At 38.0% G+C, this 24,886-nt stretch overlaps 2 protein-coding genes across 4 annotated transcripts; one reads left to right on the top strand and one right to left on the bottom strand.

The window, feature by feature from the left end:
• The first annotated feature begins 5,073 nt into the window (after positions 1-5,073).
• Positions 5,074-22,780, top strand: trip6 (thyroid hormone receptor interactor 6). 3 transcript variants are annotated; one of them, XM_081393814.1, is made up of 11 exons: positions 5,074-5,146; positions 5,581-5,643; positions 7,939-8,152; positions 10,913-11,070; positions 11,888-11,992; positions 13,417-13,980; positions 15,519-15,609; positions 15,689-15,858; positions 16,565-16,743; positions 16,950-17,070; positions 20,179-22,780. In XM_081393814.1, exons 3-11 carry the CDS (start codon positions 7,948-7,950, stop codon positions 20,308-20,310), a joined length of 1,725 nt encoding a protein of 574 aa, XP_081249940.1. In that variant the 5' UTR covers positions 5,074-5,146; positions 5,581-5,643; positions 7,939-7,947; the 3' UTR covers positions 20,311-22,780. The 3 variants fall into 3 exon arrangements, with proteins under 3 accessions (XP_081249940.1, XP_081249938.1, XP_081249939.1); XM_081393812.1 differs by having other exon boundaries at positions 15,516-15,609; XM_081393813.1 differs by lacking the exon at positions 5,074-5,146 and adding an exon at positions 5,176-5,453 and having other exon boundaries at positions 15,516-15,609.
• A 465-nt stretch (positions 22,781-23,245) lies between these two features.
• Positions 23,246-24,481, bottom strand: sst5 (somatostatin 5; the record flags this gene model as incomplete). The annotated part of the gene is made up of 2 exons (XM_081390181.1): positions 23,246-23,440; positions 24,350-24,481. The coding sequence occupies 2 exons, from the start codon at positions 24,479-24,481 to the stop codon at positions 23,246-23,248; spliced, it is 327 nt and encodes a 108-aa protein (XP_081246307.1).
• Positions 24,482-24,886: the final 405 nt, after the last annotated feature.

Here is a 24,886-nt window from a genome sequence, read left to right as displayed (position 1 = left end):
AAATAAAACATAAATTTGAATGCACTTTATTTCACTTTATTGACCAATGTACTTGCTTTTGACCTTCAATGATTCAGTTAAACCATAAGCAAAAATGACTATAGAGTTTTTTTGTTTTTTTTATTGGTAAAGTAAATGTTAAACTTTTTTCTCCTGAATATTCTTGAGTGAATCTGCATTTCCTTCAGCCTGAGGCTTATTATTTCACTTTTGGTGTGAAAGGGTCTTTACATTTACCCAAAAATATAACTTATTTTGCTATAAAAAAAACAAGCCCAGTCCAGATGGAAAAAAGTAACGCAAAAGTAACTTAAGTAACTTCTTAAAAAGTAACTAAGTAACGCAATTAGTTACTTTGTAAGGGAGTAACGCAATATTGCAATGCATTACTTTTCAAAGTAACTTTCCTCAGCACTGGTGAAATATTCAAATATTAAATTTAATCGTATGCTTGGTGAACAGCTTTGGAGAATTACCCCATTAAAAGAGAGTGGCATTACTTGGGACATTGATCTAGATATGCAAATTAATTTAATATTTTAAAGTGACATGAATAGTTCTCTTTTACGTCAAGCCATGACAGTCATGATAAAGTGTTGAGCTTTGAGAAGTCATTATGCAATTAGTGAATTAGTCGTTTGTTAGTGTTCAAACCAGGTTCAAGCATGCACTGTGTGTGTTAATGCGAGTCGGAAGTATCTTTTGGATGAGGGTGTTGAGTGCGTGTGTGTGTCCTTGTGCTCCTATTTGTTTTGATGTTGACTGGATCAATTGTGTCTTTGGTGTGAGGGGGAAAAGAGAGAGAGAGAGAAAACAACATAAGAAAAAAAAACAGAGAGGGAGATGTGGGTCTAGGCGACTTCCAGGCATTGTGCGAGCAACGGAAGAGAGGGGGCGGCGAGGAAAAGTGAGACCATTACTAAACGAGCTCGGCCAATTAACGGAAACCATCCAGTCTGTCGGAGCGTTATATTGATGAGATCCTCAGAGCTGCGTGCCTCGGCTAGTGTCCGGCAGCACGGCTCGAGTGGGCTGAACCTCTCTATTGTGATTCTCAGAGCTGATGTGACACACTGATGAGTTTATGGAGCAGCAGCCTATAGTTGAGTCACTGTTTAGTCTTTCTAATAAGCATGAATCAAGGAATGAAAAGGTGGAATATGTTGTTCTGACATTCACTGCACTTTACAATAAGGGTTCATTTCTTAACACAGTGTAAAAAAAAAAGTTGCTTACTTAATTTTTTAAGTACTATCAACTTGGATGTTTAAGTCATTTCAACTCAAATTACATTAAATTGACTTACAAATTAGTTGAATCTTGTATAACATGAAAAAAGTTGAAGTTGAGTTCCTTAACTTATTTTGATGATTTGAAACAATGCAAAAACATATGTTGTCATAACTTATTGATCATATATATATATTTTTTTTTACAGTGTTAGTGTTAGTTTATATGAACTATATGGCTACATCAGCATTTACTTATCTTAATGTCAACTTTTACTAAGATCAGAAGTTGCTGTTAACATTAGTTAATGCACACATGTGAACTAACACAAACAGTTTTTATATTTTTTTTACTAATGTTAACAAATTAGAGCTTATTGTAAAGTGTTACCGATGCACTGAAGATTGAATTTTTTTTATGAATGACTTTCTTTAGTATGTGGAACACAAATAAAGATTTTTTTCTTTTTTCTTTTTTTGGGTCCAGTGTTTTAAAAATAGGGTTCAGTGTTTGTTGGACCCCACTGACTTTTAAAATCTCAAAATACAACATAATACACATATTGATTATTTAAGCTGCAGAAACAATGACTGTATTTTTAATAAACTGCCTCTTCCTGCTGAAACTGAGAGATTTGGACATATAAGGACACGCTGTGAGCTCATCCGGTGTGGTGTGTGGATGAAGGGGGATGTTTGTCCTCTTGAGGAAGGTGGAAGGAGGTGGGGAGACGGACAAAAATGGACAATGAAGAAAATTAGGATGTACTGAAAAGGGTCACAGGTTGAGAATGAGTGAAATGCAAAAGCAAATTCATATTGTTTATGCATGCACACTACTGTTCAGTAAGATTTTTAATGTTTTTAAAAGAAGTCTCTATGCACACAAAGGCTGCACTTATTTGAGCAGATATACAGTAAATACAGTAATTTTGTGGAACAACTGGTTTTCTATTTAATATATTTTAAAATGTAATTTATTCCTGTAATGAAAGCTGAATTTTCAGCATCATTACTCCAGTCTTCAGTGTCACACGATCCTCCAGAAATCATTCTAATATGCTGATTTGCTGCTCAAGAAACATTTATTATTATAAGCAACACTGATTTTATTTGTGGAAAAAGTGTTTTTTTTTCCAAGATTCTTTGATGAATAGAGAGTTCAAAAGAACAGCATTTATTTGAAAAAGAAGGTTACACTTTATTTAGATGGTACACTTCAGACAAGTAAATTTGCAACATGTCAACTCTCATTAGAGTATTAACCAGATTGTAGTAAACTGTTATGTTAAGATTCGGGTTAGTAGAATAAGTTGACATGTAGTTGCAAAGTTACTTATAGTCAGTATAATGTCTGTTGGTGGAGCATTAAAATAAAGTGTTAGCAGATATTAAGCAGACAGTCCACTAATACTCTAATGAGAGCTAGTTGACATGTAGCAAAGTGGACCATTGAAATAAAGAGTAAAGGCAGTAATAATGTTTCAAAAGATTCAGTAACACTCACTTTTGATCATTTGAATGCATCCTTGTTAAATAAAAGTATTAATTTCTTTAAAAAAAATCTTCTTCACCCAGTAGTATATGTGTGTGCTTGTGCATGTGTGAGTAGTTGAGATCCCTCAGATCTGACCCTACTGAGTCTGACGTGATAGACAAATCTCGAAGACAAAATATATGTAATAATAAATAAGTAAAAATAAACCATGAATGAGCCAGAAATTATTAACATTCCAAACCCCAGAAAAGTGCTCCGTATATAGAGAACAATGTTTCTCTTAAAACACTGTGCCAGGATCATTAGATGAGCAGCCAAGTAATCAAGATGTTTGCTGAATTGTCTGCAGCTAAAAATGTGGAAGATATTTCAGGTCATGAGTTATTCTTTCATAACCAGCACACGGCTATTCATAGGACCTATTGCAACATTAAAAATTACCAGAGAAAGATCTTAGATAAATTCTTAAAAACAATACTCTATTCATATCTCTGTCAGCAAGCACATATACCTCATTGCAAAGTGTTTTTGAAGAAAATGATGCCAAGAGCAAGCTTTTGTAATATGCATTTTCATTGTAAACTTCGCTAATGTTACTTGTAAAGGAGTCGCGACATAAGTTCATAAAAAAGACTAACACATTTTCCTCAAATTGTCAGTCTTAATGGCAAAATGTCTCAATATAAACCCATTTTCTTGTAGTCCAACACTGATCATATCTAGATCTACTTGTGGAGATTCATGTTTGTTTTCCGATGACTATTAACTTTTTCTATAACTACTAGAAATCTCTTGATGAAATATTCTAAGAGCAGCAATGACAGTGAGATACTAGAGAGATGGTGGGAGGAGGTGCATGGGTGTCTGAAGCGTTCCCGATCTTGTCTTGGAAGTAAAGTGACCTCTGAAGGAAAAAAGGGAAGAGAATATATTGGTTCAGGTCAGCCATTTCCCCTCAAGAGCCGGTGAGCTTGGTCCGATGGTCACGTAGAGTTTCCGACAGAGGGTGCTTCACGTGCCGGCCTGGAGGTGAGAGGTATTATCAGGATATTAATAGCAGGATATTAAAGAGAAGCACAGAGTGTATCATAATGGGTAAGTCAAGTGGTTATTGGAGAGACCAAGACCGGCAATAAATCTGACACACGAAATTTTAACGTGTACCAATTTTTTTTTATCATTTTTTACAAAACTAATGTGATGTGAGATGTTATTCATATGGTTTTGATGATTATTCAGTTGCTTTAGCATTGGCTGCATGATTTAATCAAACCCATTGGCTTAACAATAGATTAATCAATCAAAATGCAACTGAAGACAGCTAAACATTCCTTTTCGTTTTGAGAACAAGTGATATGCCCAGGATTAAGTTTCCCCAGGCGATAAATAAATCCCTCATCTGGCACCATATGTCATTCCAATATGGGACACACAGCATGCATCCCAAAATATGCTCCACAACTCCCTGAAATTTATGGCAAGCCAATTTAATATGTATTCCTTTAAAATAAATAGTATCTTTCCTGTAGCACTTACAGTGTGTCTAAATGATCTGATAGTGGCTAGTATCTTTTTCAGTTTCACTATACTATCTTTAGAAAAAAAAACTTTTTCATCTGATACTCCAGATTTAATTCCAGATGTAGCTATCTATTCAATTAATCACAATTATTTATTCATCACTTACAAATAATCAGTTGCTAGTCACTATCCCAATAGTGACAAGTAACTACGATTTGCAAATGTTTGTCAATGAAGTTTGTTACTTTATGGCCAGATTTACTAACAGCTTGCGCCAGCTCAAACCCTCTTTTTGTGTTAAAAAACTACTATAAGGATTTACTAAAGACACACAGTGAAAAATTAGTGCTGAAAAGGTGTGGAAGTGGTTATTTTTGTGACTGACCTTATTAAATATTTAGACCGCTTATATTATTGATTGCTATGAGGATGTGAAGAAAGTTTCAACGAGTAGGCCTATAACAAAAAGATTCCCTATTCTACATTTAAAATATATATATATATATATATATTGAGAGCATTATATAAACAAAGAAGGAAACAGTCACGAAGTAGAACAAATAAACGAGAAAAAAAATAATAAAAAAAACACAAGACTGGGGTATATAACTAATCAGAAAAAAATACATATCAAAGGAGAAGATTAAAACACTTAACGTTACCTATTCCAATTGTTTTTAAAGCCTTCTTGTTAAACGAGTCAGAGATAGTCCCAAAGTAATGTTGTACTTCAGTAAGCAAAACATAAAAAAGTGTTTTCTGACCTGAAAATGTACATTTATGTATACATGTATATTTTGTTACCCTACCTTTAAATGTGGAAAGAGCTTGCCATGTGACGTCATGCGCGTGACCGCCGCACACAGGCCTGTCAGCCGCCGCTGATCCTCCAGGAAAAGTAGGTTACTAAAATGAAACCGACAGGGAACTAAAAGTGTATTGGTTTAGGTACTAACCTAAAGCGAACACAGCTTACTGATAGTGTTTACTCACATCTTGTGAGGCTGTATTTCTTTTAGAAGTAAAAAAAAAAAAAAATCTCGTATAAATCAGCCTTGCAGTTTTCGCTTTATTTAACACACAAATAAACAGTTTAAACTGGATGCTACTCTTCGACAAACTGAACGATCTCGAGGGCTCGTTTGTCGTTTTAATGTTTGGGGGATAGTGTTTAATGTTTAACAATTGCATTGATATACTTGGTGGTAAGTAAGTGCACAAGGCTGGGAATCTATGAACTGAACTTTTTAATTGAAACACAGGCAAACCAGACAAGACACACACACGGACGAAGCTCGCCGGTTCATTTCATGTGCTGATTTGATTTTGCAGATGAAAACGAAGCAAGACGAGGCAGATGCTCGGTAGACTGGGAGTCTGCAGCGTTTTCAAGAGGTACGGGAAATCGTTAATGTCCTATTGTTTAAATAACCCAATAAACACAGGACGCAAGTTACCATAGATCAGTTGTTGTTGTTATCGCAAACATCCACGATGACGGTTGTGTGCGGCAGTGTCGCACTTTTATCAGTCGATGTAACTTTGCAATGTTCACAGTCCACAGCAGGAGAGAGAAGCAGTAACGCGTTACATTGTAGATTAATATGCTTTCAAAGATAAAAAAAAAAACATTGTCATACGGGTGATTCATCGGCCTAACAATCCCCGGCTTTGAGTATAAGCTTTCACGGATTGCGGTGCAATCCAATTTTGGTCATGCTGGACATTTCTCTGGATACAAACATAGACATTTATTAGTGTGTAGATCAGTGCAGTGATTAGAGGTCACAGCTGAAAAATACATCTTAAAGGTGGTATTTGTTTTGTTACATGGTCGCAGTGGTCATTATCTGGTCCAAACTGGTCTGGTTGACACCATTGGACCAGCAACAACAAATTAGCAGCTAGTTATTTATATAGTAAGATGGTTTAACTATTTTGGGGGGCATCATAACTGGTCAACCAGCTAATGACCAATTTGAAACCAACTGCTATCTTAAAGGCACAATTTTTGGATTAAAATAGCCCAAAACCACAAAGATTTTGTTGACTTGTGTACTTACATTATCTTAAATGTTTCCAACAATGATTAAATCCAGAGAAATCCGCTATTTTAAACAGTGTAACGGCCCTTGTCAATGTGTCACCTGTCATATCTGTGTTACCATCAATTTCTGGGTTGACTTCCTTAGAAACCTTGTAAACACCAAAGACGCTTTAATATTATGTTTTATTAGACCGGTGAGCAACTGTTTGGATACCTTTATCGACAGCAAAGTAATCATTGTTATACAGCTCAGCGTTGTTAGTCTTATTGGTTGAATCTCTTGTTTTCTTGATTGTACCGTGAGTTTGTTCCCAAAAAGTAGATCAGACAACATTATTTTGTCAAGTGGCTAACATAGCATAATCAGATAGAGCTTTATTTGTAGTAACAGTAATATAGCATTTTCTCCACCATATGTTTTAAAATGAATTGCATGAATTTAGCAACACAAGTCATTCAGCTTTTATTAATATGATATTCAAATATCGATCTTACTGCAATGTGCAACAAGTGTCTCATAGCAGCCACAGAGCGAACGCACAGAGTAACGTTAGCATAACTTTCATCAGCGCTCAGTAACACAGTAGAACAGCTAGTTCAAGGAAGAAGGAGGCGAACGTTGAACATAACATTGATCGTAAAATATGCATGAACAAAACGAAAAGAATGGCTAATATATAATGAAAACAGCAGTGTAAAATCTCTCGGCCCCGCCCTGCTTCATACCACAGTAACGTTAATAAAACTTTAATATATTAGCTCATCCATGAACACGATTTTTGCCTGTCGGATTGCTTTCCTTTGGTTGTGGAGGTGAAGACGACAACTCCCATGATTCCACGCTCATTCACTGCGCCATCCAGCTACGACTTTATTGTTTTGAATAAGCGACCTCTAGTGGCGAAACTTGCACACTGTGCCTTTAAGCTAAATTTTCCTGCACCGTTTCAAAGGCCCTGTTTGTATTTTAATACTTCCCATATATCCGTTCGGACTTGTTAGCATCTTGTATTGTTGTGAGGTTTATTTGCTTTGTTTTCGTGAGCTTAACAAACAACAAACACTCCTCAGCCCTTGGATACACAGGACATTGTCCAGCGGACACCAGATGGCTCAAATGAAAAGTTGATCATTACATAACATTTCCTATCTTATTTTCATGGACGGACTCCGTATATAAAGGATTAAGTGTTGTGGACAATGGCCATTGTACCAATGGGAGACTTGAGAGAGGAGCGAATACATTGCAAGTACTGTGCACCTGTGGGAATTTTATGTATGTTTGTGTGTGTGTGTGTGAGAAAAAGAAAGAGAAATGCATTTCGACTAAGGAACCCTGGAATTCCCCTTTTGGCTGAGAATGGTTGCCTTTTCCTGCTTTTTAATTTGCTGCCTATTGTTATCGTGGAAACCATGCGTTGCCACTGGAAACTCAGCATAAAGCATCAACCGGTTTTGTGTAGTAATACAGTTATGCATTTTTTTACAAGTTTGGACAGCACTGCTATAGGGTCTGATCTCTTTGAGTTTGAGGTGTGTAGTAGAAAATCTAGTTATATTATTTAGTCATGCTCTCATGCACAAACAAGTCACTTAAAACGGAGAAAGGTTACACACTGACAATTGTTATTCTGTCCTTGTAGAAGCCTGGTATGTCTGGCCCCAACTGGCTGCCTCCAAGAACCCTGGGTAGTTCAGATCGAGCCACAGCACCAATGTCACACTCTGGCCCCGCTCTCTACAGACCTCCTAAGAAAGGTCTCCCCGACCAGAGGCCCAAATATAACATGTATGAGCAGAATGGTGGAACAGGAGGAAATGGGATGCCTGTAAGATATATGGCAACTGGACCTTCAGGTAAGAACCTTTCCAGTGCAGGTTTGATGCATCACGCTTCATTAGGGCTGCTCAATATTGTAAAAAACTGACATTTTTACCCTTTTTGGTCCCACTTTATATTAAGTGTCTTTAAGTACTATGTACTTACATCGAACAATACAATGTACTTATTGTGTTCATGTTGTATTGTAAAACACTTTTGCTGCTATTGAGGTGTGACATGGGTAAGGTAAGGGACAGGTGTGGTGGATTGGGTAGGTTAATTACAGCTGTAAGTACGTGCAGGTATTTTCAAAAAATAAGTACAATGTAAAAACATGTATGAACACAATAAGTCCATTATATCAAATTATTAATTTCAATGTAAGTACATAGTACTTAAAGCCACTTAATATAAAGTGGGACCTATTTTTTTTCTTTTTCTGATTATACAGCAGTCAGCATTTGAAGTGGATCTCAACCTTTCATCAAAGTTATACATGAATTTTGAACAATACCCATTCTTGTCTTAGGACAACTTTTTTGATCCACTTCATATGTTGACTACGGTATATTGCGATATTAAAACACTTTCACCAGATGAAGTGAATGGCTTTATTTGAAATGAATTAATCTTTCTAGAATGATTGGGGGGATTTTAGGGGAGGGAATCTACATAGCAAAAAATAAACATTACAAGCATAGATAAATAAAATAGAACAAAAATGCAAATGAAATAAACACTGTGCTTTTCAGGTAAGTCTAACCGTATTCATGTACAGAAATTGAATAATCAAATGTAAAATAAGATTGAATTGTCTTCAATGGTAATAATTTTTTTGTTAAAGCTACAACAGTGTTTTTCTCTTTGTATTTTGTTGTTTGATAACCATTGATGGCACAGCAGCAGGAATATTAGGCTGCTGTCACTTTAAGAGCTAATGCACTGATCCAATATAATGAAACGCATCCGTTTTCTTTCTCAATTCTTTGCATTCACATAAGCCGGTGTTTATGAGGATACACGCCAAGACAAGCTTTTGGGCATTTTGAATTTCGCATGTATGTGTCTGTTCAAGCACAAATGGATACAAAATGAGAAGGGAATTCGGCTCTTTGTGTGCACAGAAAAATGATCACAAGTTCTGAATTAGTTTCTCTTTTGCGTCCTCTTGAGCTCGAATGGTTTAAATGCTCTTGAATGTTTAAACTGACAGGACCTAAAACACATTCAAATTATACATTTTGCAATTAAACTGTGAATCACATGCGTTTCGAACCATAGTGCCTGGTCTATACGGATCATGGATCAACTGCGATCTCTGTACTTGACATCGCACATCCTGCGACGTGACTATCACGGATGCGCACGTCATGATCTCGATGCTAAAACGAAAAATCGTGCAGCCCTTTGCTTCATTGTGTGAGAGAAGTTTTATATTGTTGATTCCCTTAAAAAGGTTTTAATCATGTTAATCCAAATGTTTATTTTTTTTTTTTTTTTTTAAGTCTTATTTAGTTTAAATTTTAAAAACTTAAGTAGTTTTTGCCATAAAAATAGCCAGAGAAACTGACATGGTGTTAAAAAACAAAGAAACAAACATATGCATCATGTTTTTTCCAAATGGTCCAGTTTGTGACTTGTTGAAAATTGTTTATAATTGTCAACCTTACAAGCACAGAGGTTATTTGATATTAAGCAACTCATTATCTCTTTACTTGAATTGAATTTATTCTTAAAGGTCCCATTGCATGGATTATTTTATTATTTTAGAATGTTTCCTGGGGTGCCCTTATAATCTTAGTATGTTTTTTAGATAAAAATTTGTTATAATTTAGAAATAAAAGGCATTTTTCCTAGCCTGATTTTAGCCTCTGATTTGAACGCTCTGTTTGAAGGGGCGTGTCTATGTGAGACTTCAGTGTAAACGCCCACTGCTGTGATTGGCTGCTGTGAGACTTCAGTGTAAGCCTGTTGATCACGTGAATGAAGATCTTATCATTGCAACGCAGTTTCTGCACTCTCACTAATGATTTCACCAATGCAAACATGATGTACGTACAGTAAGAGCTTCGTTGTGCAGCGTAACAGCGTCATTGATTTCATAACAAGTTTTGGCAAGTGTCCAGATAAACTCGCGCTGTGTCATTGACAGCTTTGGCGATTGGAAAGGGATTGTTCTTTGATCGCTATCTATATATTAATCACAGTTTAAGTAAGATTATTTTCATCCTACTAAGAGAAACGACGTGAAGTTGATCGTTTAGTCACTGGCTTGATTTACTGATGCATAAACAGTATTGAACGACTTTGAGAGAAAGATTATCTGTCTGAACTTGAACAATTACACATCAGACATTCACATAACCCACTGGTTCTTCAGAGGCTCGGATGAAGGAACTAAAAAAATATCTTTGTGTTCATTTGTACATCCAAACACTGAGCAACTGCCATGCTTCGCTCGTTTGCAAGCCATGATGTCTCTCGAAGAAAAATTATTCGGACGATGATTCGGCTACCTTGAACATGGGCTGGCATATGCACATTTTTGGAGGCGTACATATTAATGGTCCCGACTGTTGCGTCACAGTCGGTGTTATGTGGAGATTCGCCTATTTTTCAGGGGTGTTTTTCAAAAACGAGATTTAAATAAGGAGAAAACAATGGTGTTTGAGACTCACTGTATGTCATGTCCATGTACTGAACTCTTGTTATTTAACTATGCCAAGATAAATTCAATTTCAAATTCTAGGGCACCTTTAAAGAAATAATTGATTGAATACAATTTGTGTGCTTAGGGGGATCCATGCAACACCAGCATCAAGATGATCGCTCAGGGTCTACTGCCTATCATCCATTGCCTCCCCAAATTGGAGAGCGATACTATGCTCCAGGCCAGGGGCCCAAAGAAGACCACCACAACTGGAGCCCCCGCATGGCCAGCCATGAACTTCACGTCAGTGATACCCACATGTTCTTTTATAATTACTTGTGTTCTGTGAATGTGATTTGATCCAATTTGAATTTGTTGATCATTCCTTAAATTTCCTCAAAAATACTGGAAAAATATCCTTCTCATTAAATGTTTTGAAAGTGCCCCTATTATGCTAATTTAGAGGTTCCGAATTTAGTTTTAAATGTCTCCTACAATAGGATTACATGCATCCAAGGTCAAAAAACACTTAACTTTTCTCATAACATACATTGCATATCACCTCGTCAGTCTAAAAACGATTTGTTTGAAGATTCAGTCTCTCTAAACCCCTCCTTTCCAAGAGCGTACTCTGCTCTGATTGGTCAGACTGTGCACGACTGTTGTGATCTTGATGGAAGTGCACGTGAAGTGGATTTTCAGTGCTAAAAATATCATCTTCTCAATGTGACGATATCACAAACCAAACTCTTCCAGGCTTTATTAGCTACAACTACAGTGTGTGAGAATCAAAGACGACATTGATTGGTGGCAGCCAATGAAGACCATAGACTGGCATTATGTAAATTTGTTTCATCTCATGTTTTTAACAGCAAGTGAGACTGGAGTTACTGACGAACGTTTTTTTTTTCTTTTAGGAGACAATAACTTTATTTGTCGTGCACTTTGATCTTTAAAACTTGCAGAACTGTTACATTCACAAAAAGCGATATTACACACTGCATAAAAAATAAAAAAGCATAATAGAGGCATTTTGAAACATTCCCCGCACATTTAGGCATTATTGTGTTTCATGAAAGTATAATAATGTGAGTTTTGTTTGTGGCTGTTATTTGTTCAGAGTCGGGGATCAGAGAAGCACATCTCCAATATTGACGCAGAGATAGACTCTCTCACATGCATGCTGGCTGACCTGGACAATCACCCTCAGAGCTCAGGCGCACCGGTAAACACTTTAAAAGCAGCAACTCTTCAAAATAATGCTTTAAACCAAGTGCCAGGGGGAAAGAACGTTGAACAATAGTTTAAAGAATGCGTTCAGACATATTAGTAAGTAAATGTGTTTCTTAAGGCTGGAATACACTACATCACTAGTGCTAAACTGGTTTGGCCATGGGACCCACATTTTCCCATGGTCATTGAGCTGTGATTAAAATTGTAAATTTTAAAGAATTTGATCCAAGTATTTATTTCTCAAAAATGTCTGATACACACACACACACAAGCAGGGCTGTTGCTGGGGTATACGGGGCCCTGGTGCAGGTTGTTGCTGTGGTCCCGCCTCGGTTGACATCACATTCCTTGTCCCGCCTTTCTCACCTCTAGCGACGGCTCTGCACACAAGTACCATCCCACTTTACTTAACATACACATAAATTGTAACAATATCACTAACACTGGTGAATAAACAGTATAAGGTAAGGCTATGAAATAGCAGTCCCAAACTAGTTTTTGTTCATAGAGTAAAGTTAGTAAGTTACTATGAGCCACTAACAGTCATCAAAAATATAGAAAATAACACAAAGTGAAAATAAAATGGTATTTTGGGTTATGACAAATACACAATACTAATATGAACTGTTAATAAAACATGGACGCTGATCCTGAAGAATAGATTGAACATCATACCTGCATGCAAATCCTTCCCAGCTAACACACGACGTACCAGTAACGTAATTTTGGTATTATGTACTTTTTGGTAATTTCATGACTTACTAATTGACAATGTAAATTGTGCACACAATTGAAGAGAGTGTGCCATGTGCACAGTTTATCTGACAGGACAGGAAAGTACATTTTTCTGAGGTGAGAGAATTTTTATTTCATAAGAAATTATTAAAATAATGTTAGAATAATGACACTGACAAAAAGCCTGACAACTTCTCATCTGACCGCACACACTGAATCAGGACAATTTGACAACATGTTTTTCTCTGGCACTCTTACTTAAACTGTGCCTGACAGAAGAGTCTACAGCTTTCACTCATGTCTTTCAAAATAAAAGTCTTGCATCAGTAAAACATTTAGAATGACGTTTTTTTTTTTTTTTTTTTACAAATCTGAACAGATTTAAAACACAAGGCATCATACACTTGCTGATTTTGTAAATAGTTAGAGAAAAACTGGGCGTCATACACTAATGACTGAGGATCACACACTACCAGACTTCCAAACACAACAAACTCACACAGAAACAATGCGCCTCGTTGCTAGAAGACGCATGCAAATAACTTTTGGCAACTATAGCATCGGCAAAAATTGGATGGTGTATCCCAGCCTTTTGGGTAATGTTTAATATTTGGGTATTGTCGCACAGATCTCTGAAATACTTTATTCTGATTCTGTTTTTTTCCCCATTTTTTTCAACAGTTGTATGACAATGTGCCTTACAGCAAGCACGGCCCTATTGACCGCTATAACTCTTCCAACCAGATGGGGGCTCCACCAACAAGCAGGCCCTCAATGGGCTACCCCGCTCCACTCCAAAACCAGTACCACCCCGCCCCACCGTACACCTCTACACCTCAGCCGGACTATATTTACCCCTCCGTCGCCTCTTCAGTCCACAAACCTTACCCACAACCAGTGCCTGCCTCCTACACCACTGCCTCCACCCCAACCGGTCCACGCTTTACTGTACAGGTGAAAACGGCTCAGCCCGTCACCTATTCTCAGAGCGGGCGACAGGCAGAGCAAGCGTACACCCCGCCACCGCCCCGTCAGCATGCCTCTCGCCCCCCTCAGCAAGATCGGCCACATTATGAAGCGCAGGGACAGGGCTGGTACCCACCGCCACCTCCTCCTGCACAAGAACCTCATGGAGATCCCGCTGCCTATAAGGGAGGAGCAGGAAATATGCCAGGAGGGAGAGCCGGCCAGGGAGTGCCGGTGAAAATGAGTCAAGACCAAGTGTCAGCATATCAGTCTAACAAGGTAAGACCGGTTTATTGGGAGAGGTCGATGTTGGTTTGTCAACTTGTAGCACAAATGGAAACTATCTGGCATGAGACCAAAGGCAGACTTCCTATTGAGTGGCTTTTACAAAAAAAGAAAAAAAAACTCGCATTAAAGTAGTCTTGTAAATAATTCTTATTTTAATTTATTAATTTTTTTTTATGTTAATAGACAGTCCTTTACACAAAAAATATTACATTTCAATGTAATATTGAATAACAGTTAAATAATAAAGTACTTTACATGTTAAGTATGTTTTTATGCTTTAGTATGTTAGCCAACACCTTTTTTTAAAGCACGACAAAAGATATTCAATTTAAATGTGTTTTAAAGTATAATGTTTAATTTGATGTTATTACAAAGTACACTTTAAATGTTTTCTGAGAAGCGCTGTTGAAAGTGAATCAGACCGAGCAGCACAACACACTTGTAGCCAATCAGCAGTCGGGGGCGTGTCCACTCATGATGGGGGAGGAGAGAGTGAGCCAATCAGCAGTGGGGGGCGTGTCCACTCATGATGAGGGAGGAGAGAGAGACAATCAGCAGTTGGGAGAGATTTGAAGAAAGACTGTAGAAAGAGAGATGGCTGAGAGACATTACAAAAGAGAAAAAGGAGGAAAAAGGGTTATGATCAGACAAGAGCTTTAGGACCCGCGTTAATATTAGAAAAGCTTTCCAGCGCTGGAGAGACCTGAGCGGGACGGCCTGAAAACAGACGTGAGGTTTCATTGTTTCTGCCTCATACGTGAGTAACATTGGTTTTGCTCTGTTTCACAGAAACAAGGGTACTATACGGTTATCCGGACCACACCTGACCACACGTGACCACAACCGCTCTTGGTTGGTCGTAACCCCAGTGACGGGTAGGTTTAGGGGCGGGGTTGGGGTAGGTCATCACCTGGTCAGGATAACCGTATAGTACTGAAACAAGATATGCTGTTGATGTAATGTTAGCTCTAGTAACAGGACAGTTTTGAGTGTCATTGTTTGTCTGGAGCTGATGGCGACTCAAAACCAACCCTTGCTTGTATTTACTCTTGTGTACTGTATGTTCCTTCTTTGTTCTTCCATGTAGTTCATTCATCTTCACTTTATTTTTTGCAAAGCATTATTTGCTTCGCTTCAGCTATGATAAAGTGACATCCACGCTTGCATTGAGTGTTCATGCATTTTATGGGCGAAGCAATGAAGGGAGGGTTGTTTGTGTTTGTTTGAGTTGATTTCTAATATCAACAGTGTTTCTCAGAAATCGCTTACTGCACCTTTATGTTGGATTTAAGTGGCGTTTTACATTAATACGGATTATCTGCATGTACAGTTTTTAAATACATCTATGATTTAAAGTATTCTACAAGTATACCTGCAATACAATGAAGTGCACTGCTTTTCAAAACGGTAGTGAACATGATTTGTGTGTTTTTACTCTACCGAAGTGTGAGAATGTATAAAGTTTACATTTGTACAAGAATGGTCAAATATGTACAAGGTTTCAATGTTCTTCCGTGTTCTGCCAGCAGGGGTCAGCACCGCGTCCAGAGGAAGAGTTGGATCGACTCACCAAGAAGTTGGTGTATGACATGAATCATCCCCCAACTGAGGAATATTTTGGTACACTCCAATATTTAATGCATTTTTGCTTATTTTATGTGTACAGTGAGGGTCATGGATCTCTCTGTCTCTCTCTCAGGTCGATGTGCTCGGTGTGGGGATAATGTTCTGGGAGACGGCAGTGGCTGTATTGCCATGGAGCAGGTGTTTCACGTGGAGTGTTTCACCTGCATCACCTGTCATGCCAGACTGAGAGGTCAGCCTTTCTACGCATTAGACAGGAAGAGCTACTGCGAGAGCTGCTACATAGTGAGTTCTCTTTTTCGGTCGTCTTCTCTTGGTTTCTGCCTTTTTATTGTATGTTTTTAGCCTGGAAATCCAGTCCCAAATCTGAAAGATTAATGGTCTGGCATTGAGTAATGAAAATCACCCAACTCGAGGGGCGGCACCAAGCATGCATTTGAAAATCTTACTGCACCCAATTGGATAACACTACGGCCAATCACAGCAATACAACGGGTGACTTATCCAGAGCCACATACGCTTGGCTACCAGCGGCGCTAACTGGTAGATTAAACTCTTACCGTATCCGGTCGGCAAAACAGCTAAAACATCCTTGCAAAGGAACAATTTGAGCGCCGTCTTCTGTTCCTCTTTTGGATAAAAAGCCAAGTCTAACTCGTTCATTGTAGCAGCCAAAGCCGTTTCAAACAACTGGTGTTCATCCATAGCCATCTTGCAATGTTTACTAATGACTTCGACGTCGCAGCGCTGTCGTCATCTGTTTAGATCGCCTCTGGCCCGCCTATATCACATAACCCGATGTGATTTGGTGCAGCTCGGATACAAGGGCATAGCTAATGAGCATCATTACTCAATCCCAGAGTGACTCGCTGAGCAAATTCAACTTGTGCCCTCGTAAGAACTCTGGATTTCCAGGGTTGTATGTTTTTCCTTTCTGTAGCACATTTTACATCAAAATTTTGAACATTTTTTTCTTCCTCTCTGTTCACAGAGCACACTTGAGCGCTGTTCAAAATGCTCTGAGCCCATCCTAGACCGGATCCTGAGGGCCATGGGAAAGGCTTACCATCCTCGCTGTTTCACCTGTGTGGTTTGCGGCTGTTGTCTGGATGGAGTGCCGTTTACTGTGGATGCCACATCTCAGATCCACTGTATTGAGGACTTCCACAGGTACTCGCTCACTTCACTCTCACTTCACTTCAAGCCTCTGTTTCTGTTGATAAACAAACAATGCAGATGGTGGAGTGGCATGTTGTTGTCTTTTTTACTAAATCTTTGCATTATTTTTATTAATATGAGGCTCTTTCAAATGTCCTACCAGTTACTAAATTGATTGATTTTATCTCTAAAACCTTGTTTGCTTCCTGTTTGAACAGGAAGTTTGCCCCCCGCTGCTCAGTATGTTGTCAGCCCATAATGCCAGAGCCCGGGCAGGAGGAGACCGTGAGGATCGTTGCACTGGATCGCAGTTTTCATGTTAACTGCTACGTATGTGAGGTAAGAACCATCATTTTGCATGTTTACTGTTGAATGATTTATGTAATGCACCAACTCAGATATTTGAGAGTAGTTTATTTTTAACATCCATGCAAAAAATATGGGGATGCATTTAGTGATGTATGATATTGACAAGAAATTTCTCAATGTTTAGGGGGATTTTGTTAATGAAAGTCACTCTAAATTGTTTTTATTTTATTTGTAATTATCTGATTAAATAAGAATTGTCCATTTTGATTTCATGGCAACTTTATACATTTGTATTGATGACATGAGGCTATTTAGTATAAATGATATTATTACAAATGTTTAAATACATGACATACAAGTTTACTTTAGTTTACCATGCTTGTCAGAACATTCACTTTAACCATATTTTAAATACAATAGAAATAATAAAGTTATGTGTAATGATATATTGAAATCAGCACCACCAACAAAAGCCATCTTTGCTTTTTTTGCAAGACTTAATTTGATTGGTAACAGCAAGACACTACAGGCAAAACCATTGTTTTCATGCAATGGTCAGTTTTGAGATTTTAGGCTATTTTGCTTTTACTTGACTTCTTTCCACTAGTCTCAGTCAATTTATGGAAGCAAAATAGCCTAAGCCTGAAAAAGTGAAGTGTCTCGTCTTAATCTGGCACTACAGAGTGCAACAGTTGGAAATAAAAACTCAATTTTCTCCATAGGAAAATAGATTTTTAGCTACAACTAACAAACCTTTAAATATAAGCCTTACTCTGAGCAACGAGGTTGTTAATTGGTGGTATTTGCTTTTGCTGGAGCCGTCAGCGCACATTATTTCAACTTTGTTTTAAAATAATCGTTTAACCCTTATGTGCTGTTGGGGATGTTTTCATCCACTATGGGGTATTTTTGAGTCTAAATTTGGCCATAACTTTTTCTGTGTTTCAGCAAATGGAATGATTTTTGGTGACAAATCTTATTTTGACACATATTTTGGGAAAATGCTTTGAAATTTTTCAAAAACTCAACAGTTCACTGTGGGCAAATTTACTACCCTTTCGTTATGTTTGTGGCTGAAAACAGCCACTACTTTAAACTGCTGTAAAAATTTATCAGATAAATATTTTTTTCAATTTTTTTTGCATAAATCTATTAATCAACCTCAGTCCTGCTCAAAAATACTAAATGTTTAAAAAAATTCAGGATTTTAACTCTTTAATTGCCAAATTTGTAAATGATGTCACTGATTTGGGAAAAAAACACACACAAAATGACTCATTTTCAATATAAAATGTGATTGTGGACTGGATTTTTTTTTACCTTTTATCACAGTCTTGGACATGTCAAAGATTAGAAACAACATTGGTTTTGATGCATTGTTAGTTTTTGTGCAGCATCAGATTTTAACTTTTTCTCCCTCATTTACTGTTCGTGGCTGTTTTTGCCCCATTGACTTCCATTATAACCACATTTTTTGATTGCAAAGCCATGACACCATATAATCATGCATTTTTGATTGTTGGTGGTTTTCCCTGTTGGGAGGAGGTAAAATTTGTAATTTTTACTGTTGATAACCGTGTGGCACCATTAACCCTTTAGATAGGCCTGTGCCAAAAAAAGCTTAGTTTCTGGCTTTTACATGGAGTTCTATGGAGTATAACAGCATAATAAAGTGTGTGTGTGTGTGTGTGTGTGTGTGTGTGTGTGTGTGTGTGTGTGTGTGTGTGTACTCACCTTGATGCGTCTGAGAAAATCAAAATATGCACCTCAGCTCTCAGAACTGCATGGAGTAAACAAAAACAAAGTAAGTGTATTTATGCACCTGCTACCTTTTGATGGTGAGAAATGCAGACTAAACAAAAACAAAGCAAGTGGATTTAAACGCGTGCATGCAAGCCTGCTGGTCATTTGATGGTGAGAAGAGCAGCAAGCAACATGAGAAAGGGCTTGACTTGTAGTGAAGTTTTAGAGATGATTATGCAGCCTGACCCCTCCAGCGAGCTGCAGGATGTTTCGTCTTCTCCCTCTGACACCACAGACTCAGGAGAGTCAGATCCTGATTTGGATGTGGCACCCTCATCATCCTCTCTAGCTTCCACTGAAGGCGAGGAGGATTCGGAGGATCCTGGATCTGGGTGGATTGGGAGAAACGGCGAAGTGTGGTTTTCCACCAACGCGGAGACAACTCTCTTTCTTCAGCCTGCCAGAGGCGTGACTCCAGGGCCGACGCGCTATGCCTTCGCAAGGGTCCAGAACATGGATTCCGTGTTCAATCTGTTTTTTACGGAGGAGATGATTGACCTCATTGTCAGCATGACTTGCGTCAACACATACATGTTTGTACAGTCATACAAACATGTATGACTATGCCTTGTGATGGCATAGTGCGTCGGCCCTGGAGTCACGCCTCTGGCAGGCTGAAGAAAGAGAGTTGTCTCCACGTTAGTGGAAAACAACACTTCGCCGTTTCTCCCAATCCACCCAGATCCAGGATCCTCCGAATCCTCCTCGCCTTCAGTGGAAGCTATGAGAGGATGATGAGGGTGCCACATCCAAATCAGGATCTGACTCTCCTGAGTCTGTGGTGTCAGAGGGAGAAGACGATACATCCTGCAGCTCGCTGGAGGGGTCAGGCTTCATAATTATCTCTAAAACTTCACTACAAGTCAAGCCCTTTCTCATGTTGCTTGCTGCTCTTCTCACCATCAAATGACCAGCAGGCTTGCATGCACGCGTTTAAATCCACTTGCTTTGTTTTTGTTTAGTCTGCATTTCTCACCATCAAAAGGCAGCAGGTGCATAAATACACTTACTTTGTTTTTGTTTACTCCATGCAGTTCTGAGAGCTGAGGTGCATATTTTGATTTTCTCAGACGCATCAATGTGAGTTCACACACACACACACACACGCACGCACGCACGCACGCATGCACGCACGCACGCACGCACACACACACACACACACACACACTTTATTATGCTGTTATACTCCATATAACTCCATGTAAAAGCCAGAAACTAAGCTTTTTTTGGCACAGGCCTGCATTAAAAATAACATTTTGACTATCGAAATGAATGAATAATAAGAAGTGAAGTCGAGCAAGTGCGTGCTAAAGCCGAGCTGTGTTTGTGTTGTAGGAGTGTGGTCTTCTCCTCTCTTCAGAGGCCGAGGGAAGAGGCTGCTATCCCCTGGACGGACACATTCTGTGCAAGAGCTGCAGCGCTCGTCGCATCCAAGACCTTTCTGCCAAAATCTCCACTGACTGCTAACGCCCCCGTCCTGACTCGCTGTGCCCTTCGTGGTTACTCTTCAGACCGTGCAACTATCTAAACATCCACCACCTGGTATTTCTTCCATCCTCCACACTAAATATCCACATGTCAGTCGCACAATCTCATGGTAGCATAGAGCTGTGGACAACAACAAACAAACAATAGCTCTTGTGCTAGGAGGAGATTGACTGGAAAGATGAATCTTTAATAACAGAGAAAAACAGGTGGTGAATGAAATGTGTGAAATGTTACGCGTGTTTATACAAAATTTGAGTCTTGCGAACAGGGTGCATTTCTGACTTTGGAAAATCTGTCACTGCTCTTGAGAGTTTTTACAACAACCTTTCATGGAAATATAGAAACAAGTCTCGGTTTCCTCAAATAACGCCCCGATTCTGCTGGCAGTTGGGGTCGCGTCATATTGTCCCCATTCAGATGCGCTTTCACATCGTCACTGTTCTCTTATCCTCTCTAAAACAAAAACATGATGTTTTCTCCTGCTACACTCGGCGGAGATCAAGCGCTCCTTATTTTAATACTTGAAATCATGATTGTTGAAGGATATTATTACTGTATTTCATTTACGGACTTGGTATTGATTTATTCATCATGATGCTTATAATGATTCTCTGGTAAAAAGGTGGAAAGGTTTAACATGGGCAGCTTTTTTTTTTCTCCTGCTCTTGTCAGTCCAAACAACCTCTAGGTTTATGCTGAACTCTTAAAGGGATAGTTCACCCAAAAATTTAAATTCTGTCATTAATTACTCACCCTAATGTCATTCCAAGCAGGCAAGACTTTTGTTCATCTTAGAACATTAATGAAGATCTTTTTGATGAAATCTGAGAGTTTTCTGTCCCTCCATTGACAGCTACGCAACTACCACTTTGAAGCTTCAAAAAGTTCATAAAGAGATCGTAAAACTAATCCATACGAATTGAGCGATTTAGTCCAAATTTTCTCAAGAGACTCGATCACTTTATATGATGAACAGATTGAATTTAGGCTTTTATTCGCATATAAACATTGATCAGCGAACATAAACAGAAGCTCAAACGTGATGCGTAACACGAGAATGAATCTCATTGGTTCTCACGTCAAGTGAACATGCTTGAGCTTCTGTTTACCACAACTGATGTGTGAGTTGATGAATGTTCACATGTGAATTAAAGCCTAAATTAAATCTGTTCATCATATAAAGCGATCGAGTCTCTTCAGAAAATTTTGGAACAAACCGCTCAATTCATTTGGATTAGTTTAACGATCTCTTTATGAACCTTTAAGTGTCAGTGTGAGGTGCGTAGACAGTCAAAAGAGGGACAGAAATCTCTCAGATTTTATTAAAAAGATCTTCATTTGTGTTCTGTAGATGAACGAAAGTCTTACGGGTTTGCAACGACATGATGGTGAGTGATTAATGACAGAATTTTAATTTTTGGGTGAACTATCCCTTTAAGCTGTTATAAGAACCGCATATTATCAGATAGGAATAAAGAGTCAGTGTAAGCCATGACCGCTTCAATGAAGGACATCTTTGGACAGGTGTGTGTTGAGCTGCATGTAGAGTTTGTGGTTTGGTTTCGGGAGCGAGTTTGAATAGTGAGAGAAATAGTGAGCGATTAGGGAAAGGAATCTACTATGTTAGAAGAATGACGAATACGACCTATTAGTATTAGAACGTTTCTTGTAACAGTGAGGAAGTTAGTCGCAATTTTGTTACTAAATATACAGATTATTGACTAACAGAAGATAAGTGGAATGAAGTTTACAAGAAGGTTAAGACTTTCACTTCAGATTTTGATCATGCATCCGACTTTTGTGCAAAGAGATTGTTACTGACTGGCTTTATTTTTTTACATCTCTTTTTTTTGCTGTATTTTGTGTCAAAATGCATTTTTTATTATTTGAATTATGTGGAACAGCAAGCATCCATTACTTAAAGCGATTTTACAAAACGGTTTCAAATAAGATGTTGATTGTTTGAAGCAAAATAATTAAGTACCAGTGTTTGTTCCGATGAATAGTTACATTTATCTAGAAACTAAAAGCATAAAGTGGGTCAGATGGTTGCATGCTTTATTTATTGACTTTGTCTGGAATATTCTGTAAGATGGTTCAAATCTGATCAATTTGCTGCCACAAAACTTTTCCTAAACCTGTCATCATTGTCATTAATCACTGATTGATAAAGTGCCCCTGGTTCTGCATGGTTTGTTTTAATGCCGGTTTATTTCAGGACTTGTTTGGATGACTTTGCTTTTTTTTTTTTTTTCCTGATGTTGATTATGGGGAGACAAAAAATCTGCTTTATAAATTTGTATTTACAGCAAATGTCTATTGATTTCTAGTTTTTGTACTGACCATTGTTTCCAATTTATGATTTGATGAACTGTGAAAGGAAAAAAAATTACCAAAAAAAAAAAAGTTGTGTGTTTGCTTTTTTGTATTACATTCCATAAAGCCAATCACACGTAAACAGTTTCCCTGATCACAGTTTATTACAGATGACTAACAATCTAATGACACTGATGCAAGGTCAATACAACCTATAGATCAAGAGTTTTTCAATTTAATTTGAACTTGAATCATTCAATTTCCATAGTACCCATAACACAAATATTTTATACTATACAGTGCATAAAAATCAGTACTATACAAAAAGAGTTACACTCAATTTGTACTGGAATAGTATTACTGGTGCTGTTATTTACCAATATGTGTGCTGGTGAATTGTAAGAACATTGTTGGTAAATGTATAGTATCATAAAGGAGAAACTGAAGACAATATAGATTAGTTATTACAATCCAGGATACAGGGATATGGGCATAAAGCACAGGACCAGAAATCCTCTAAAACAAGTAATATTGACGCCTACACAATTATCTCAATGTTGAAAGGGTTTGAGTTGAGATTTGATACCAAGCAAGTTGACTAACAGGAGGTGAAGGTCTTCCAGTAGAAATTCCGACAGCCTGTTTTCCGTTCTCGGTGGGAGAGGGGAATCTGGCGAACCACTTCGTTGTGAACGTCGAGATCATCGTCAATGCTTTCACGAGCCTGTTTCTCCTCAGGTGCCGCCGACTCAGACAGTTGCTTCAGAAGGAGCAAACGAAAGAAATCCTGAAGCTGCAAAGAAAGAAGATTCACAAGCTTTTCAAGGTCAAAAAGAAAAATAGATTCTAATTTGAACTTGCTTTAGTACTTATGCATGCCACTATTTAAGTTACAGTTTACAATGCATTGCGTCGCTGTCTGGCGGAAACCTATCTCCAAAAAACGAAAACGAAAACAAAAAATTAAATACCGCATTGTTAAAGTTGAAAATGTGGCATGGTCAGACACTTATATGTTATCATATTATTACCAAAAGCTCAGTTGTCTTACGAAGTTTTTATCCAGAGAAATTCGGACACACTTTTGTTCGTCATTAGAAAATCCGTATCTGAGGCAGCATTATGTTTTCATCAAATTATATTATAAAATTTGCTGTTACTATGTGGGCGCTCAGTTTTTTTTCTGTCATTTGGCCAAAATCTCATGTTATTGAAGTCGAAGTACTTGGCACAGGCTATTTAATATTGGCTATGCCTCCACGACAAATAAAACATTCGCGTTATTGAGTAAAGAAAATCCAGCTGTACTTATTCAGAGAACCAGTTCGTTATTTACTGTTGCATTGCAAACAAGCAGAGATGCAAACTGCGCGTGACTCACGATTGAGGTTTTACGGCCAATTGAGGATTGAGTAACGAGATTGTCAAAAGCTCTTTTTAATACTTTTCATGCATGATTAATGAAAAATAAACAGTTATATTTTTATTAACAAAAAAAGTTTTTTTTTTAATAAATAAACATTTATACATATATATATATATATATTGATTGATTGATAACAAATGTAGGCTATTGCTGATTGTTATTTTTTGTTAGGCAATGCATTGCCTATTGGGACCTTATTGTAAATTTTTACTATTATTTTCTCTATATCCACACAGACATCAATATCAAAACAAACTAGAAAAGTTTGTGTTCTACCTCATTCTCCTTGGGTTCCACTTCAGACCGTAGCAGCTGGATCAGCATGTCTCCTCCAGGTGCCGAACTGACGCTGCACAGCAGCAAAGAGAGCGATAGAGTCGCCACGACCATCTGTAACGGGGAAAACATCTTACAGCACTGTGAAAACACTGCCTTTAGATGCCTTTAAGGATGACAAGCTTATATAGGCACCAAAGGTGGGAACCTGGGGTTTATTAAAGAGAACTTATTGGTCGAAACATAACACACGAAGGATGATGAAGGTGGTCGTGTGGGTGTGCAGGAGAAGGGGTAAAGGGTGAAGGGACTCTTCCAGACCCAGTAGGAAAGATGTTTGATAAGGTCACAGCAAGGTGTTACCTGTGCATCAGAAGCCGTATCAATTCTGTTATTTGCAATAATATATCATGTAAAAATTGATCATCTATAACATAAATATCCTCATGTTTGACAGGGGAAAGTGTTAATAACCTCAGTGGCAAGGCACTAATGAACTAGTAAGGTCTTAATTATAGCAGGGTGATGACACTATCG

This window comes from Scardinius erythrophthalmus (assembly GCF_964197995.2).
Source record: "Scardinius erythrophthalmus genome assembly, chromosome: 2".
NCBI classification, from domain to species: Eukaryota; Metazoa; Chordata; class Actinopteri; order Cypriniformes; family Leuciscidae; genus Scardinius; species Scardinius erythrophthalmus.
Note: the sequence above shows the minus strand (reverse complement) of the source record. Positions and strands in the feature narration are given on the sequence as shown.